This window comes from Mirounga angustirostris, unplaced genomic scaffold, assembly GCF_029215605.1.
Source record: "Mirounga angustirostris isolate CCGP_5_RB_7025 unplaced genomic scaffold, mMirAng1.0.hap1 SCAF_9, whole genome shotgun sequence".
Lineage (NCBI taxonomy): Eukaryota > Metazoa > Chordata > Mammalia > Carnivora > Phocidae > Mirounga > Mirounga angustirostris.
This window is the reverse complement of record NW_026991717.1, coordinates 29590027-29610219: the sequence shown is the minus strand read 5'-3', so window position 1 is coordinate 29610219 and position 20193 is coordinate 29590027. Positions and strand designations below refer to the sequence as shown.

General features: G+C 36.1%; 1 protein-coding gene and 1 long non-coding RNA gene across 7 annotated transcripts in view; both read right to left on the bottom strand.

The window, feature by feature from the left end:
• Positions 1–20193, bottom strand: part of UBE2Q2 (ubiquitin conjugating enzyme E2 Q2) — a 65405-nt gene that overhangs the window by 27724 nt on the left and 17488 nt on the right. For 3 of the 6 annotated variants that reach the window (XR_010404926.1, XM_045899601.3, XM_045899600.3), the window contains 5 exons: positions 15393–15449; positions 11745–11885; positions 9001–9085; positions 7194–7254; positions 6340–6430 (listed from right to left, as the gene is read on the bottom strand). Coding sequence is in view for 2 of the 6 variants with exons in the window: in XM_045899601.3 (XP_045755557.1) it covers positions 6340–6430; positions 7194–7254; positions 9001–9085; positions 11745–11885; positions 15393–15449 (435 nt within the window). In the remaining 4 variants the exon portion in view is untranslated. Of the gene's footprint in view, positions 1–413; positions 499–6339; positions 6431–7193; positions 7255–9000; positions 9086–11744; positions 11886–15392; positions 15450–20193 lie in introns of all 6 variants that reach the window. The other 3 variants (XR_010404928.1, XR_010404927.1, XR_010404929.1) reach the window with 2 other exon arrangements.
• Positions 17973–19736, bottom strand: LOC135361545 (uncharacterized). The gene is made up of 2 exons (XR_010404938.1): positions 19692–19736; positions 17973–18768 (listed from the first exon to the last, which is right to left on the bottom strand). It is a non-coding gene; the product is annotated as an uncharacterized LOC135361545 (long non-coding RNA).

The window sequence follows — 20193 nt, the reverse complement described above, 5'->3', positions numbered from 1 at the left end:
GCATTTATTATCCGGTAATGAGGGTCATGAAAGTAGAAACAGTACCAAAAATAAAATGAAGTAAAAACCACAGCAAAAAAAAAAAAAAAGAAGATCACAGCCGGCCAAACAGAACAGTGTTTTGGTAAAGTTATGAAAAATATGAAGGGGTTCCACTTTCAGTAAAGCTATATAAAGGAACCATTCCAATAATGATAGACTAGGTAACTTACATCAATCCTCTGGTTGAGAACTAGAAGAGGTGGATAAAATTTAACAATTACAGAGCTAAGATCAGGAAAAAAAGGGAACCTGGGAGAGCAGGGCCTTTCCTCCCTCTGTGCCCCCCCACCCCCACCTCCCACCTTGGGTTTTCTTTCAATTACAGAAGAGGAAGATAAGAAGTCAAGAAGCGCAGCAGAACTCAGACTCACACTCACAGGGCCGAGGAGGTAAAAATTGGTGCTGGGTCCACCAAGGAGAGGCCTTGACAAGTCTCCCACACTTCAGGTTGGGACCCTGAAGGACAAATGACAAATTGCCCTGACAAGGAATGAAGTCCAGTTTTTTGGTTTTTTGGTTTTTTTAAAGATTTTATTTATTTATTTGACAGAGAGCGAGACAGCGAGAGAGGGAACACAAGCAGGGGGAGTGAGAGAGGGAGAAGTAGGCTTCCGGCTGAGCAGGGAGCCCGACGTGGGGCTCGATCTCAGGACCCTGGGATCATGACCTGAGCGGAAGGCAGACGCTTAACGACCAAGCCACCCAGGCACCCCGAATGAAGTCCAGTTTTACATCACCTAAATCCCTGATGGATTCAGTGATCCTGGGCTGCTAATGCCCAAGCCAGACAGGGGCAAATGTAAACCCTCTCTGGAGAAGAATAACATCCAAGGCTTCCAAAATAAGCTAGTTTTTCATTTGTAATGTCTATTACTAAAAACAGTTACACAAGACTTAAACAGGTCCAGGAAATGAGAAGCAAATGACACAAAAACCGTAAGAGATCAAGATTAAATAGAATTATCAGACATAGCTTTTAAAATAACCATGCTGAATATGTACAAGGAAAGAAAAGATTGAAAACCCTGGCAAAGGACTAAAATTATAAAAATGAATCATACAGAAATTCTGAAACTTAGAAAGAACTGAAATCAATAACTTAACAGATGAATTTAAACACAAGTAGAGACTTAGTGGAAGAGAAATTCAGTATACAGGAAAACAGGCCAAAAAACACATCCAGAATGAAGCCGAGAGAGAGAAAAAGGTAGAAAAATGCAGAAAATAACAACACACAGGGGAATGTATTGGAAAGGTTTATCATATGTAGAGTCCTAGAAGGACATGAGAGAATGGGACCGAAGCATTATTTGGAGAGACTGAGAATTTTCCAAAATTGAAAGACTTCACAAGATTTAAGCACTATGAGTATTTCAACAGAAACAATGGAAGCCCCAATGAGGGAATAAGTTTTTGAGTTGCTGAAAGAAATTTCTAATCTAAAAATCTATACCCAATACAAATACTTTCCAAAAAATAAATTCACAATAAGGTTATTTTCTTGTCAGGAGACCCAAGCTAAAGGAAATAAAGGATATTCTTCAGGCAGGAGAAACAGGATCCTAGATGGAAATACAGAGAATAAAGACCATGAAAAGAGCAAATATGCAGTTATGAATGAATACTGACTAAATTATAGAACAATGATGTATAGCTTCTAGGTAAGTACAGAAAATGCATGAAAGCACATATTTGGCAGGGAATCCACGTTCTAAGTCTTTGCATTGATGAGGAAAAGGTAAATTATAAATTAAATTTATGTTAGACTTTGACAAGGACATACATTGTAACTGTTAGGCAGTAAAGAAGAGTAAGAGAACACGTAAGTACTAAGCTAAAAGAGGTGAGAAACTGGAGCAATTAAAAAAAAATCCAAAAAATGAGAAAAAGGAACATGGAATAACAAGGACAAATAAAAGGCACTTAGGAGAAGGGAGACTGAAACCCAAATGTCAGTAATATTAAATGCAAGTAAGACTAACTGCTCTAATTAAAAAACAAAGATCATCAGACTTGATAAAAATATATGAAGAGAAGAGAAAAGAAACCTCAGCTAATTCTCAGGCTACCAAATACAATTCTCTTTTTCAAATTCTCAGTCCTGGAAACAGATTTTCAGAAGAACAAGAGCTTTTTCTCTTTATGAACTAAAGCAACAATGGTAGCCAAGGTTGCTAAGAGCATTAGGTCAGTCTCTTGGTGGTCAGAAAGCCCAGAAGGCTGCCCCTCATTTTCCTACAGCAGTGGGGTAAGGAAAAAGCATATCGCCTCTAATAAAGACATGACGGGAAGTCTAAGAGAAATTATCTTCAATTTCTATGGTCAAATAAAAGGAAACAAACAACTAATTGTCTCTTAAACCAATCTGAGGGTAAAGGAGCTCAACAAATAACTTGTCTCATCCACTTATTTCCAACAAACACAAAAATATAGTTTTTAACTGGAAGAATAAGCAGTGTATGTAATTCCAGTAACTTAAACTCCCTACTTCCACCCATCCTCAAATAAGATTCTAAGGAACATACAAACTATGAAAAGTCAATCCTAATAGGAGAGGAAGATATAAAAAGCACACTTCCGGTGGTTAAAATAGATAATCTTAGATTTCTACTGCAAGGGAGAACCTACTACCCACACAAGATGCCAACTTAATGACAATTATTATAATCTACTTCCAAATAAATTGTAGATAAAAGGTGAGCTATTTAACAGATATAATGAAGGGCATAGATGCAAAGCTTAGTAAAGTACAACTTCATTTAATCTCCTACTCTTTAGATCTTTAAATATGTGATCCCGAATGATAAACCTTTTTTAATTGATTATATGACAGGGAGATTTACCTTCATTTTAAGTAATTCTTCACAGTAACTCCTCCACATCAAAACCGAGGACTCTATTCCATAAACTGCACCATGGAACTCATAATCAATATTTTATAGAAATAAGAGTTCCTTAAAGGGTTATACTGGGGAGGATGAGGATGACTATTAAAATAGACATTTGAGTTATCTTGGTATACTAACTCAGAAACTGAGACTCTCAAGGTTTATAAGGATATCATGAAGTTTTCAATTCAACATCTTGGTCTCTCAAGATAATTTTAATGATGAAGAACATTCTATTCTTGAAAAACTCACTGAATGGCTCTACATAGTTATCTTATCACTTCCTTATACTGAGTTGAAAATCACCTCTTTAAAGTTTGACTTACTAGTTTTAATGTCATGCTTTGTGTTAATCAAAAACAAAAATGAAAGCCTCCACACACACAGCCCTTTAAATAGTTGAGAACAAGCTCTCATGAACCCCTATGTTCTTCTCTCCAAATCTACAATTTAACCAGCTATCTTAGGACATGGAAATCTCTTTCAAATCCTTGCCACTACTTTTTAAATGAACCCAAATTTATCTAAATAAACCCTTCCTAAAGTACTACCTCAGAATTCAGCTCAGTAATTCAGATACGGCTTGAAAAACTAGACCACCACTTCCTTAAGAGCATAGCATAACACAACTGCCAAGCTGCTGATGAATCTGACAGGTCTTCATTCCCTCCTGCCCCTATCCCCAACCTTGTGTTATATTATATCTCAAGTTCCATTTTCTTATTAGTCATGACTTTCAAGTTGTCACCATGGACATCTGAGGCCATAAATACTGTTCATGCTCCTTCCCGTAAATCATTCTTTCTGAGTCATACCTGCTATCCTCCAATTCTGTGAATCCTGATACTTAATAACTTGGTAGTTCCGTTTGCCAAGGTCACTTAGTTCAGAGCAATCACATCCTTCCCAGCCCTCTTAAGAATTACTCCAGCCCTAGCACCAGCCCTTCTTTTTTGGTATCAGGAGTTATGGTCCAGAAGGACAAATGCAACAGAATTTCAGCCATTTACCTCCCAGATCATCCCCTCCCTGAAGTTCTACCTAGAGTAGAAAAATATCATGAAAACATTAAGTGCAGCCACAGGTCTTTCAGTTTCCTGGTCAAGATTTCATACTCCCTTAAAAATAACTCTTCAGAAGAAAGTGCGAGGAAAGGGACACACAGGGGGCTTTCAAAGGTCCTGATTTAAAAAAAAGAAATAGACCCTAATTTTTTGAGTATAATTGACACAGTTTACAACAGTTTCAGGTGTAAGGTTCTATATCTTAAGCTTGGTATTGGATACATGGGCATATGATTTAATAAAACTGTTTAGATTGTTCAGGTTAAAACATTCTGTATATCAAAAAAAAAAAAAGCCTACTATCCTGGTTTATTTTTTCACCATATGAATCAGTGAAAATGCAATCACATTAGCAACTTCAGTAAATACATATCAAACTCACTCTCTAGGAAGACAACACAACTGACAACCACAAAAGTTTCTATAATAACAAAATTGATGGCAAATACAGACATTTGACATTTGGGTTATCTGAGGAAAGTTCAATCATAAATAAGGATATATCTCCGAACAAAAATATACACACACAAAAGCTAAGTAAAAAGCTTTCAGAAAATTATAGTCTTTTTGTAAGTATAAAGTATTCTTTCATGTCTTTGCTTTCTTCCTTCAAAACCCCCCATATCCGTCTACTCTCACCTATTCCTACCACCATCATCTGTCATTACTCCTTGCTCAGATTAAAATCAAAGCCCCCAATAGTCTCTCAGAAATCTACTCTATCTTATCCAAACCCTATTCTGATACTGAAGACATAATTGTTTTAAAAAAAGATAATAAAAAGCCCAAAAGATCAATCATGCCCCTACCTAAAAACCTCTCCTGGCTCTTTACTGTATAAAGGTTACGATCCCAGACTCTTCATCATGGTCTCTGAAGCAATATAGCTTTCATCACAGATTTCTCCCCTAGAAAGACTGCAGGCTCTTGAAGAACAGGGATTATATTTTAGATGCCTCCATGTCCTCAAGCCTTCCATAGGGGCGCCTGGGTGGCTCAGATGGTTAAGCGTCTTCCTTCGGCTCAAGGTCATGATCCCAGGGTCCTGGGATCGAGCTCCACATCAGGCTCCTGGCTCAGTGGGGAGCCTGCTTCTCCCTCTCCCTCTGCCTCTCTCCCTGCTCATGCTCTCTCTCTCTCTCTCTATCTGTCTCAAATGAATTAATTTAAAAATCTTAAAAAAAAAAAAAAAAGCCTTCCATAGTCCCTAATGCACTGAAGTCTACCTAACTGAAAAGGAAAAAATATACCTATCTGTAAGACAATTGTTACATAAACATAGCAAAAAGAAGCTCCATCTAATTCAAATATAACTCCTTAGAACCACTTCCTAGTTTTTTCTGAAACAGAAGATTTAAAAGGACTACATTTATCCATATTCCGTATTAAATCATTACATTTTATCTAAATTCCATTGCTATTTTTCAACCTTTATTCTTAACATTAAAAAAACTATTAAATATAACCTATAAATTCAGGAAAGTACATAAAATATAAAGGCACACCATTATCTATTACAAAACATGCCTCCATGTAACCAGCACCCTGGTCAAGAATCAGAGCCAGCTTCCAAGAAATCCCCAGATGTCCCTTTCACAGCTCACAACTCCCTCCCTCTCACCTAGATGTACTCCCTATCCTCAACTGTATGGTAACCACATCTTTGCTTTCCTTGAAAGTAATTACCCAAGTCTGAATCCATAAATCTGTGTTTCTCAGCCTTTTCATTTTTGCTCCACTAAGAAAGCTTTTTAGAAATATTTTAGAAAAAAATTTTTTTAATCTATCCCCCAAAACAGATACACTGTGTTGTTTATAAAATGTGGTCCCTTAAAGGGTCACAGACCATTATAATATCTTAAGATTTTTTTTTTCACTTGAAGGAGTTTTCACCTCACTGGTGGGGATCCTGCCTCCAATGAGATGCGGATGCACACTCTAAACAATATAATTTAGTTTTACCTATTTTTGAGCTCTATATAAATGAAATTGTACAAAACATGTTTTGGGGTCTGGTTTCTTTTGCTCAACACTGTGTTTAAGATTCACCCACATTTTGTACATTTTCCTTTTTATATGAATAACACAATTCTCCATTCTACTTGGACACTTGGGTTATTTCCTGTTTGGCGTTATTAAAAACAACACAGCTCTGAACAGTCTTGTATAGGTCTCCTGGTGTACCTAAGTACTAATTTCCTGTGGGGTATATACTATGAGGAGAATTCCTGAACCACAGGAAATACCTTCTACTTTAACAAGTAATACCAAACTGTTCTCCAAAGCAATTATAAAAATATACATTCCCATTAGAAGCATACGGAGTCCCCTTAACATTTTCTTACCTTAAAAGAGAAGTTAAGCAAAATATATTCTATGCCTTCTTTTTCTTTTAAGATCTGAAGATCACTGTGCAAAGGACTATCAGGATCAACCCTAAGAATTACAAAACAAAAAACAATTCAAATAAAAACCAAGAGATTTTTTTTCTTAGTAACCACAAAAAATGAACCAGTTCAAGAGCTAAAGCAGAGCCCCTCAGGTAAGTTTCAAACATAAAACTGCTCTATGGTCCCTGGAAAAATAAATTGCAATAGCCTCGGACTCCTTGGGATTAAATGTCCAAAAAGGTCACAGTATTCTAAATCCATTCCCATAAGGAGATTCAAGGTTAGCAGTCATCCTAGGGAAGTCTTATGTATATAAATTTTCTCAAGAACTCAAAAAAAATTAATCTGCTTCTCTAAAATTGTATTACTAGCCAAGGGGTTCAAGGAGAGAAATTTATCACAGACGAGACCAGAAAAAGTGAAATCACTAACAAAATCTGAATCTGTCTACAACTGTTCTACACATCGAGGTCCTACTCAAATTCCTCATTCCAAATATAAACTGGTTATCATGGTCAATCAGGTTATTAAACACACTTTTGTTTCTATACTTCCCAATTATCTCACTAACTCCATGAAACACTTTATCCCACAGCTGGTCCTTCTTTTTCTTCTTCCTCTTTCTGACTTCACTTATTTAAGCCCAAGAAACAGCTTATTTTAACAACCTGAGAACTATTTCTATAGAAACACAGTCTAAAGTTCTAAGTAAAAACTATAGCGTACAAGGTATCAAATTAGACTATCCCAGCGGAAAATTTTTCCCCCTATCATTACAAAGACTGGGTTAGCATATAAGAGTCACTTACTTCTGCAGTTTAACATGCCAGTCATATAAACTGTCATTTATCAGTTCCACTGAATAAATCCCTGTAAAGATATAGAACACGTAGGTTACTTTTTATTTATTTATTTATTTATTTTCTTAAAGAGAGAGGTGGGGGTAAGGGCAGAGGGAGAGAGAGGAAATCCCAAGCTGGGTGTGGAGCCTGATGTGGGACTCTATCCCACGACCCTGAGATCATGATCTGAGCCAAAATCAAGTGTCGGACGTTTAACCAACTGAGCCACCCAGGAGCCTCTAGGTTACTCTTTATTTGATCTTATAACTACTACTTCAGTGTAAATGAACATACTAAATAACCATCAAAATCTAGAAACTTTGCTATTAAAACACAGAACAACTAAGCTATATTATAAATATTTTGCCATTGGAGCTGAGTAGCTTAGGCTCTTAACAGATAATTAAAGCCATCAATGAAGACGATTTTTTAATGAGTTGAGAAACTGTCTGACTGTGAGTGGGAGGGGAAAAATTATGCAAAATCTTATGTACCTTAAGACTCTTCTTTTATGCATATGCAAATATTTCTATAAAAATGGAATCCCTCTACATAGTTGTATAATCTTTCTTCAACTTTCCAGGGCATCTTTCCAATTTAGTATATAAGAAGTCTATTGTCGATTTTTAAATAACTCTATGGAAATTTATTTTATGGATATACCATAATTTAACCAATTCAACCCTATATCTGATTAATTTTTAATTTTTTGCTACTACAAACAATGCTATAACAAGTAATTATTTAACATTTAAAAGTAAACCCATATTGAGGGGGGTGGGAGGATGGGTTAGCCTGGTGGTGGGTATTGAGGAGGGCACATTCTGCATGGAGCACTGGGTGTTGTGCACAAACAATGAATCATGGAACACTTCATCTAAAACTAATGATGTAATGTATGGGGATTAACATAAGAATTAAAAAAAAAAAGTAAACCCATATTTAAAAATTTAACTGCGCTTGATTAAGTTTCTACAGATAAACTTTTAGACTTCTAATAAGAAAAACAGGATGCCAAAACTTGTCATAACTCAAGAGTCAAATTTGGCTTACCTTGCACTCTAAAGCAGAAATTTTTTTTTGCTTTTTGTTTTTACTAAGTAAGCTCTAATGATTTAGATTTGGTCACTCTGAGAATTACTGAACGGATCACAAAGCTAACTTTTCAAACATATTAAAATTTGGCTCTTTCCCTTATTTTAATATAGTTAGAATCTCTGACAACCAAAGGGAATTTTACTTCAATTAGAGCGGTTCCACAGTATTTAAGTCTTACTGGGCAAGAAAGAACACTCAAAGTCAAACTATGAAATGAATAAAAAAAACCCACCTATTTTTAAAGTGATACCATAACTACTTATACAATAAAAGTTGATTTTTTGTTTTCAAAAAATAAGGAAAAATCATAAAAATCAACTCAGCAATAGTTCTTTGTTCATACAATAACATATGTATCTTATTTACTTTCCAAAGCAGATATTACTCATACTTTTCCCAGAAGCTAAAAATCATGAGTTAATCCCAGTCAGCAAGAAGACAAAAAAATTATGAGGTATCCATAAAAACAACTTTCAAAAACCCAAAGAGCAAGTAAACTCATCCTATTTTACCTCCACATCTATTAATAACTTGATTAAATCTGCATTTCACATCCCTAAAATAAAGTTAATAACCATTTCTGTTTCTATCCAGTAACATTGTAAGAACTGAAGCTTACTATCTGAAAACTGAAAACAGCATAAGGACAACAGAGTAGAGATCCAGAGGTCCTTACCTGCTTTATAACTCTGTGATCTGTATATGTCCCTGAGCTCTTTCATAAGTCTATCTGAAGCTTGCACAGACCCAGATACTGCACCCTGCAACATAAAAATTGCTGTTTACCAGGATCTACGGAGTCAAATAACTGAAGATTTCAGGTATGTAAACCTGAAATGAAAGTTTACAATGAGATTATAAAAACAGATCACATCTCGACATTAAAAAAAAAAAAAAATCAAAGAAGTTTAATTGAATTGAGGATTATGAAGTTTCAATAGAAATATAAAATGCGGGACAAGTCTGGCTCATTTACTGTTTCTTAGCATCTAGGAAAAAAAAAAAAGTCTAACCAACATGTCTAGATTACCATGGTTCCTGCAATAGCCTAGAACTTAGTATAAACCTATTTCAAACTCCAATGATTTTTTTTAAACTATTAATTTTTTTTCTCTTTAGGATTTTATTTTTTATAGCATTTTTAGGTTCACAGAAAAGTTGAGAGAAAGGTACAGAGATTTCCCATATAACTGCTCCCACAACACACAGTCTCTCTCATTATCAATATCCCTCATCAGAAGGTACATTTTCTAAACTGATAAACCTACACTGACACATCATTACCAGTGAAATCCATAAATTACCTTAAGGTTCACCTTTGGTGCTGTACACTAAATGGGTTTGGAAAATACCTAATGACACATATCCATCATCATAGTATCATACAGAGTATTTTCACTGCCCTAAAAATCCTCTGTGCTCCACATATTTATCCCTCCACCCCACCTCTGGCAAGCACTGATCTTTTTGCTGTCTCCTTGGTTTTGACTTTTCCAGAAAGTCATATAGTTGGAAACATACAGTTGTGTAGCTTTTTCACCAGATCGGCTTCTTTCACTTAGTAATATAGATTTAAGGTTCCTGTGTCTTTTCATGGTTTGATAGCTCACTTCTTTTTTAGCAGGGAATAATATTCCATATAGTCGGGATATGCCACAGTTTATCTGTTCACCTACTGAAGGGATGGATACCCTGGTTCCTTCCAAGTTTTCACAATTATGAATAAAGTTGCTATAAACATCTGTATGCAGGTGTTTGGACATAAGTCTTCAATTCATTTGGGTATACCAAAGAGTGCAACTGCTGGAATACATGGTAAAAATTATGTTTAGTTTTCTAAGAATCTGCCAGACTGTCTTCAAAAGTGGCTGTACCATTTTGCATTCCCATGAGCAAGGAGTGAGAATTCCTATTGCTTCACATCCTCGTCAGCATTTGGTGTTGTCACTGTTCCTGATTTTGGCCATTCTTTAATTTTTTTTTTTTTAATTTTAGCTATTCTTTTAAGTATGTAGCATCACCATCAATTTTTGAAAATACTAGATGGCCCTTACCATTTTACACTATCAACTAAAACAGTTTCATTAGTCAGACTATAAGGAAGAATGTTATACTGAAGGTCTACTTTACATATTAAGAAACTGAGAAATAACATGTTCACCTGCATGCAACTAGTTTCAGTTCTTTTCAATGTTGGCATTTCTTTAAAAATGAAAATGCACCAATGTCTTATTCTAAGACTGAATATGAATGCCAACTATTTCTCACATTTAGAATTCCTCAATTAAAAAAAAGAACTGATCATGTAAAATTCAAAATGTTAATGGCTGCACTACACTTTGGGGGATGGGTGGCAATCATGTTCACAAAGCTATTACTTTCTAGCTTTGTGACCTTGAGTACATTACTTAACTGGTTTAAATCCTAGTTTCACACCTACAAATAGGAACAATATTTTATAAAGTGGCTATAAAGGTTGAAGGGGAAGGTATGTAAAATTTAAAGTACTTAGTGTCTCTCATGTGAAAACATTCAATAATTTGTGTTCGTTTTGACTGTAATATCCAAACGGAAAGCAGTCACAAGAGATAGAAAGTATAGTAATCATTAATTTAAATGCTACAAACTTTTTTTTAAATAATCAAGATAAGGGCAGAGCTAAATTTCTTCGCTCTCTAAAAAAGATTTGCCAATTAAATACAGCTGGACTGAAGGAGAGAGTAATCTATCTGCTTACAACACCTGGCATCTCCCTACATAATAATTCATTCCTGGTTTTTGAGAACCTATACCCAAGACAAAGGTCCTCAGATGTCACGAGTTTGATAAAGAGCTCTAATACAAGGTAGGAAATAAGAAGGAAGTGTTGAAACAAAAATGCCCCTACTTTGGGCATTTTATATGCATCATTCTCATTTATCCTTCTCAGCAATCATCCAAAAGGTATATATTATCCATATTTTCGTGTTGAGGAAACTGAAGCCACATACCTGTGTTTATTACCAGACTCAGTGTTCATTTCATGCCCCATGCAACTTCACATAAAAGTGATGTTAAGTCAAAAGAAAAAAATACTTTTGATTTGGTTAGAGGTGGAGAAGAATTTAAACTGTACTTTGTAGAAGACACTAAATTTAAATACACAGATCTCATAGGAGAAGGGTAAGCGATATAGTCTGGAAAGGAGGTGTGTATACGGTGAACAGCAGGTTAATTCCAGCACGTAAAAAGCAAATGAGACACTTCAACAACAACAACAACAACAACCCACTAGGGCAACAAATGGCTGAATGCACAACACAGGCAAGGGTGGAGGAGAGCAGCCTAGACTGGTCTCTTAATGACTTGCCCAGTTTTATATTATTACCTATAATTACTCAATCCCAAAAGTCCAGGTTCTAGATATTGGCACATACTTACATTGAGATGGTCTTGCCTTTGAGTCTTCCTAATTTTCTCTAGTATTGCCAAGTTTTCTTTTTCAATTCCTTCATCCTCTGATTTTTTTCCACTAACAGGCTCTTCTTCCTTCATCTCATAGTGATCCAAGTCTTCTATATCCTACATGAAAAATATTAGCTTATTGAAACTTATACAAAAGTTAAATTATTCTTGATTCGACAGGGAACAGAGAATGGGGAAGGGAAAAAAGCCTTCACATTCAGTTCAGGTTCCCTCCTTTTAGATCTTACATTTTGCTTAAAAGCTACAAACTGAGTAAAGCATACTTAATAGATCTGTAAAGTCGTAACTATTACCAAAAAAGTCTCCTATTAAGAGGAACTTTTGAAACAGTTTAGCATTAGGTATAAAGAACCTTATTCATGCTTTGTTCCAGTAACTTGACTTCTAGAAATCTATTGTAAGGAACTAATTTAAAATGTGAACACAGACTTGGGGATAAAGATGCCTATTTAAACTTTATAGCCACAAACCCCCTCACAAAACTGCATGTGCAAAAATACCAGAGCAGGGGGGTCTTGGGTGGCTCAGTTGGTTAAGCATCCGACTCTTGATCTCAGCTCAGCTCAGGTCATGGAGCCCAGTGGCAGGCCCTCCGCTCAGTGTGGTCTGCTTGAGATTCTCTCCCTCTCCCATCCGCCCCTCTCTCCCGCTCGCACTTGCACTTGCTCGGGCGCTCTCTGTCTCAAATAAATATTAAAAACAAAACAAAACAAAAACCCAGAACAGGTAACTCAGTTCCATGGAATATTAGAAGACCATTAAAATGCCAACATAGCATAATTGTTTCTTCTGCATCAATAATGAAACAGAAGTGTGGTGAGGATGGTGGCACAGTGAGTGGACAAAGTTGGCCACTGTGGGCGCCAGGTTCTGTGCTCAACTGGGTCTCAGCTGTTTCTGGCTGCTGCCTGGGGGTGAGGCAGTGCAGCAGCCCCAAACCCAAACCTGAGAACCCACCGGGGGGACCCCACCACAACCCTGGGTTGAGCTGTGGGCTGGGCACCCCTGGGCGACCACAGGGCCTATACTAGTTAGAGCTGTGCTGTCCAGCAGGGCAGACCCTTGTTTCTTGCAGCTGCTGAGCACTTGGAATGTGGCTAGTCTGAACTCAGATGTGCTGTAAATGTACAGTCCACACCCGATTCGGAAGACTTAGTGAGAAAAAATATGAAGGCCTCATAATTTTGTTTTATATCACATGTTGAAATGACAATAATTTAAATATATTAGGTTAAATAAAATGTATTAAATGGAAAAAATAATGCAATGAAAAACAAAGAATACAATCTTTGTTTCTCAGTCATGCTAAAACAAGGACAGAAAAAAAAAAGAGCTAGAGGGCGCCTGGGTGGCTCAGTCGTTAAGCATCTGCCTTCAGCTCAGGTCTTGATTCCAGCATCCTGGGATCGAGTCCCACATCGGGCTCCCTGCTCCTCAGGAAGCCTGCTTCTCCCTCTCCCACTTCCCCTGCTTGTGTTCCTGCTCTCGCTCTCTCTCTGTCAAATAAATAAATAAAATCTTAAAAAAAAAAAAAAAGAGGCTAGAAGGACATATACTGAAATAATAATCTCTAGAGACATTTAGTGCTTTTCTTTCTTTTCCAAGTTTTCTGTAGTGAGCACCTACTGATTCTTATAATTAGGGAAAAAATTAGACTATGAATTTGAATAGCAGCCCTTGGCTAACATCTTTAATCACTACATCATTCTCCTTCCTCCTTTTCCATATCATCTACTCCTGTTTAAACAAATCTATGCAGAACTTTTAAAATCCTAACCTTTTTCTATTATCTTAACTTCTCTTTACTTCAATCATCAAAATCTCTAAAGGAGTAGCTGATAATTACTATCTCCATTTCTTTAAGGAAACTAATTCACTGTGATTTGTAGACCAGTTTAAAAACCACTTCCATCCAGACCCAATGGTCTTTTTCTTTAGACTCTCATCTCCTCAACCCCTATTAACATTCCTTTCTTATTGAGACTCTGTCCATGACTCCATGTTTCATGGAGCTCCCTCCCCTGATTTGTACCTTGCAGCCCCAATGTTCTATTCCACACTTATTTTCTTCAGAAATGTCCTTAGTCTGGATCTCCTCTTCCTCCTCCACCTTTAAACTCAGCCACATTCCTATCCAAAAATCTTCTCCACTTGAGTATTAATGATGAATTCTGTTCTGTGCAGATTATCTTTATAAAACAACATTCTCAGCACACTATTCTCTGCTCAAGGCCTTTTTCTCAACAATCACACCAAATATAAACATATTTGTCTCTAATTCAAGACTTTAAGCCATCTGCTTTTCTAGCCAAACTTGCTTTCCATGACTCCAACACGTCAATCTCCAATGCACCTAAACACACCATGCCCAAAGCTTGCTCTGTGCCTTTTTTACCATTATTTTAGTTACCTAGATTATATTTTCTCCTATCTTAATCTGACATCTCTGAAATCCAGGATCCTATCTTTCTAGATTTCCCTAAACGTTGCTGTCCCTTCTTTACATTATCTTGCAAAGGAAAAAAATGAGAAGTACATAAACTCTGAGTAGAATCTCTATTTCATTGGACACCGAACCCATGGAAAAGGTTTACTATTTTCCTGCAGTTTATTCTACCTAAATTACACTGCATGAAAATGTGAAAAACAAACTATCCCAAAAAAATCATACAAATTAGACAGTGTTAAGAATTATCTTGGAGACAAATGAGGGGCTTAGTCAGTTAGGCATCTGCCTTTGGCTCCGGTCATGATTTCAGGGTCGTGGGATCGAGCCTTGTATCGGGCTCCCTGCTTGGTGGGGAGCCTGCTTCTCCCTCTCCCTGTACCCCTCCCCCACTGCTTGTGGTCTCTCTCATTTTGTAAAATAAATAAATAAAATCTTAAAAAAAAAGAATTATTTTGCTCCCAGACTCACAAAACAAACCACAACTACTTCTTTAGTTTTAAGGCCTTCTAAGAAGTGTATTTAAGATTTAAGATTTTGCACATCAAGAAAATAAGGTAATAACCTGAATTAATTCTAAGATCCAAACCAGTAAGAAAGTTTTAAAATCAAGACTGTGGAACTCAAATACCTTTTACTTGGTCAATGAAGAGACACAGAATTTAAACACAAAGCTTCAGAGTCTGAAAACCTCTAAAATTATATCAGTGCCTGGTAACTAAACTGGCCTAAGGTCAAGGTCTTAGAATCTGCCCTACCAAATTCTTAGATGGTTTTTCAACATGAGATAGCTTTATTACTTCTAGTGAGTAGTCCCTGAAACGTTCTCAAATTCTCCTTTTATTTAAATTCAGAATTTTTGAAACTTAGTAGTTCCTCTTCTTAAAAATAACCAAATATGGGTTAAGCATTGATTACTATTAAATGTAAATATAATTTTAATGCTAAATGTTAAGAGATTTTCTAGGAAATCAAACATTTTGCTCAAAAACATCATTAATTAAAACTAAAGCCAGATTTTAGAAATTATATTCAATTTCAAATGCAATGGGGTTTTCATTATTCCACATTAACACTGGTTTATAAAGGAGATTCAAAAATATTCAAAAATGAAGATACGGTATTTATAAAACGTGATTCTTACATAAAATACCTACTTCAGCCATCTCTTCCTCTTCCTCCTCTTCTGAAGTCACTTCTTCTGTGGTCCCATTCTGAAAAACAAAACCAATTTGCTAGGGCTGCACAGAATAAGCACATACTGAGGACATTAGAAGACTTTAGGGACAAATTATCAGTCATCTGTCACTATAGTTCCACTAATAGAATTTATTAAAGTTGAATATTTACTTTTAAATCCAGGTTTGATGTGACAATATTTATCAGCTTAAAAAAAAATTTTTTTTTGAACGATTCAACTTGATAGATGCCTTGAGAATAAACAACAGCAATTAGTCCAATATAAAGCAAAACTGGAAAAAAATTTAAAACATTCTAATTTAAAATAAGAAAACATTTTATACCTATGGCTATGTATATAAGGTCAATGAATGGCTTCTTTCACTTAAAACAAATATCCCAAACCATAGGTTCCTTAAAATATCTACCTTTTTAACTTTGAAAAGCCTAAATCTTTCCATACATTCCTCACATTTTAAAAGGTAAAATGTGTCATAAAGGAGTGATGTTTTACAAAACTACAAAATTGTAAAATGATCACCATTTCACTAAAGAGCCATTTTTCTTTTCTACAACATGTCATTTACCACAGAATACTTCTCTACAATTTACCACTCATTCACAAATAATCTGATGGGGTTTTAGGAAGAGCCTTCATACCTAGTTTTGGCAGAGTTCAAAAAGACAAGTTTTCTGAACCAGAGCAGAGTTCACAACACAATGCATAAAGTTAGTATGATTTTTTTTTTCCTTCTAGAAATACTTGCTGTATTTGTTCCAACTACAGCTGGTAAGGATTTTTTTTTTTTTAAGATTTTATTTATTTGACAGAGACAGACAGAGCGAGAGAAGGAACACAAGCAGGGGGAGTGGGAGAGGGAGAAGCAGGCTCCCCGCTGAGCAGGGAGCCCGATACGGGGCTCGATCCCAGGGCCCTGGGATCATGACCTGAGCCGAAGGCAGACGCTTAACGACTGAGCCACCCAGGTGCCCCAAGGATCACTTTCTTACATAGGAGGCCTAACTTGATGGCCTCTTAGTATAAGTGTCAGAACTACAGAGAAAAGACATTTTTAAAAATACAACTCAACACAGCAGCAAAATCTAACTCACTCATCTCTTCCTTGAACTCAGGAGCTGGAAAGTCTGCCTGCTAGTACCTCTCCATTCACAAGCCATAGCCAGAGCACAGGTGTACAAACCAGGCAGAGAAGAGTGACAATTACTGAGGGCACTCACATCAACCACTGACAATGTGATCAATGGTATACCTCATCTATAAATGAGCAGATGACCAAGTATCACCAGACATTGAAGAAAACCGGCACTCTGGAAAAAAGGCACCAAGTCAAACAAACAGAACAAGTGACCTGAAGCATTATTAATGAAGAAAATAAAACAAAAAAAATCTAATTGGAATCCTTAGCAGTACTTGAGAAGATATTGTATCCACAAAACATAAAAAAGATAACCATGCAAAGGAAAAGACAGTTCTGGGAAATAAAAAAGATTTCCTCTTCAAAAAAAAAAAGATAAAGGAAAAAAACACTTAGTAGAAGGACCAGAGAGCACAATGGATCTGAATCAACAAAACATTTATGATTAAGAAGATGACCAAACTGTGACAATCCCTTAGAATATGGAGAAAAAGGGAGATAGGGGGTGGGGAGAGGAAGGGGTACTGAAATAGAAGAGTTACGGGAAATGGGAGATAGGAATACCCAGAACTAATATTCATCCGCTATTTACCCATAAGACTGAGGGAAAGAAATAAGAGACAAAGGTTGTCAAGCTAAAGAAAGACTTCAGAATATTAAGTGGCTCTGAATGCCCCAAAGGAATACTGAAAAGTAAAACCCTATACTTCACAGTTAAAGAAAAAACCATACCAACTTCCAGAAAGAAAACAAATATATAGGAAAAGAAGAACCAGACATCAGGCATTTCATCTGTAACAATAAATTCTGGAAGATAAAAGCGTAAAGAACCTAGAAGAGACTCAATTATGAACTTAGAATTCTATGTCTAGTTCCATCGGGACAGGCACCATATCTGTTTCTTTGCCACCGGATCCTCAGCACCTCTATAGAGTATTTTGCACACAGTCAGACGGATAGGGGTTGAATGAATAATAAAAACAGACACTGAGTATTCAAGGAACACTCTCCACTCATTCCTAGAAATCCTTTCTAAAAATAACAATAGAGAACGTTAGTAAGGGATCTATTTTCAGAGTAGGAAGCAACCATGGAATATAAGATACAGCAATAAGCAAAGACATAGTAACACCAATGGTTAAGTTTAAGCAACTGTTGATAATTCAGCTGAGAAGTTACAGGCTATATTGTAAATAGTGAAAAACTAAAAATAGCCCAAAGGCCACCTGAGAATGTTAAAAACTTTTTCTAAAGAACTCTTAGGTTTAAGAAGAAATTGCTCCAGTAATCCAACTTCTAAGTATGTGCCCAGAAAAATGCTTACACAGGTATCCCACAAAATATGGACAAGAATGATTATGGTAGCACACTGTTCCTTTTTTTTTTTTTTTTTAGAGACAGATTTATTTCTTTGAGAGAGGGAGTGAGAGAGAGCGCAAGCACAACCGGGAGGAACAGAGGGAGAGGGAGAGAATCTTGAGCTGACTCTGCTCTGAGTGCGGAGGCTGATGTGGGGCTCAACTTCACAACCCTGAGAGCACGACCTGAGCCAAAACCAAGAGTCAGACGCTTAACCAACAGTGCCAAGTAGGCGTCCCACACTGTTCCTAATAGCAAACTGCAATCAACTCAAATGGATAAATCTGTAATGGTATGTTCAAAGAATGGAATAAATACAGCAATGAAAAAGAACCACAGCTACACATATGAATAAATTTAACACACAATGTTAAGCAAAAGACAAAGAACACACATATAGTATGACTCAATATGAAGCTTAAAAAGTCAATACTAAATCATATTGTTCAGAAATGCAGATATATATGATAAAAACTAGGGAAAAGGAAAAGATTAGCATTGAAGGGAATGATCATCTGGAAGGAACGTGCAGAAGGTTTGTAGTACTAGCAATAGTCTGTTTCTTCACCTGGGTCGGGGCTGGGTGGTAGTTCCCAGGTATTTACGGTAACTATTAACGCTCATGTTTATATGTTTTCTACACCTATACAACTTCTTGTGAAATATAACAAAGTAATAGAACAAAAGATGGAATGAAATCACTTAGGAAATACAAACTGTTTAGAAAATAAATATACTAAATCTTAAAACCTGTGCCATGAAGTGCAATAGCATGCAGAAGAAAATGTGTACCTTTACATGTTTGTTAAAGCAATTTAAATCACAGTGGTCCAATAAACTAGAAAGGCAAAAGAAAAAAAGAGTTAAGACACACACAAAAATGAAAAAGAAAATTAGATTTAAAAAAATAAAAGGACTGATTCTTTCAAAAGACCAGTATAATAAAACAGACAAGCTTCTGACAAGTAATCATGGTAAAGAAAACAACTTTAGAAATGAAAAGAGCTTCATAACCATAGATTCAAAAGTACAGATGAAGTGATTTTTTTAGAATCTAAAATTACTAAAAATGACTAAAGGAATGGAAAAAATGAAGAGTAATATACAGAAAAAGAGAAAAACAGATCAGGCTCAGATGTTTATTTAAACCATGGTTTCTCAACCTTGGAAGTACCAATATTTTGGGCTAGATAATTCTTTGTCATGTAGGACATTTAGTAACATCCCCTCTACCCACAAAACACCCATAGCACTCCCCTCAGCCAGTTGTGACAACCAAAATTATCTCCAGATAGCTCATGGGAGGCAAAATTGGACCCAGTTGAATTTTTATTTAAACTGTCCTAGACTTTAGGGATGCCTGGGTGGCTCAGTCCATTAAGTGTCTGCCTTCGGCTCAGGTCATGACCATCAGTCCCAGCCACTATCTGAATGTGCAGTGAGGTCAGCAGAAAAAAACTGTCCAGCTAAGCCTAATCAGCCCACACAACTGTGATAAATAGAATAAATTAAGTTTGGGGTAAGAGGTTAAGCAGCAGTAAATAAAACACAACCAAAAAGTTATGCTGTCCAAATAAAATTTTTAAAAATTGAAGGAAAAACTTTCAGAATTTGAAATTAAAAAAGTGAATATGGAGATAATATAAAAGATACAAAGACTCAAGCAAAGAGGTCTAAAATCCCATTAGTAGGCATTCTAAAAGTGAACAAATAAAATGGAAAGGAGGAAGTTATCACAGAAAAAAATACAAGAACACTTACCCAAGGAGAAAGATAAAGGAACCCACATCTGAAAAGACACATCCATACTGAGTGTCCAGCAACAATGAAAAAACAAAAACAAAAAACCACAACTAAAAATACACCATTGTGATATCTGAGAACACCAAGACAATCTCTTAAAAGTTTCCCAAGTCATGCATAGATGAGTAAGACTTAGAATGGCATCAGGCTTAAATTAAACAACACCGTTGGCTAGAAGATAGCAGAACAGTCTTTGAAATTCTGAGGAAAAATGATTTTTAACCCAGAATTATATATTCAACCTAACCATCAACCAAATGCAAAGTAAAATATAATAGCAGTTAACATTTACTGTGCATTTACTATAAACCATGCACTGCTCTAAATTATTTACATATACTAACTCATTTAATTTTCATAGCTCCCCGCAAAATATAGGTACTACTATTTCCCCCGTTTTAAAAAGAAACTGATGCACACAGTGGTTGGGTAATTATCACAAGGTCATACAGCTAATAAG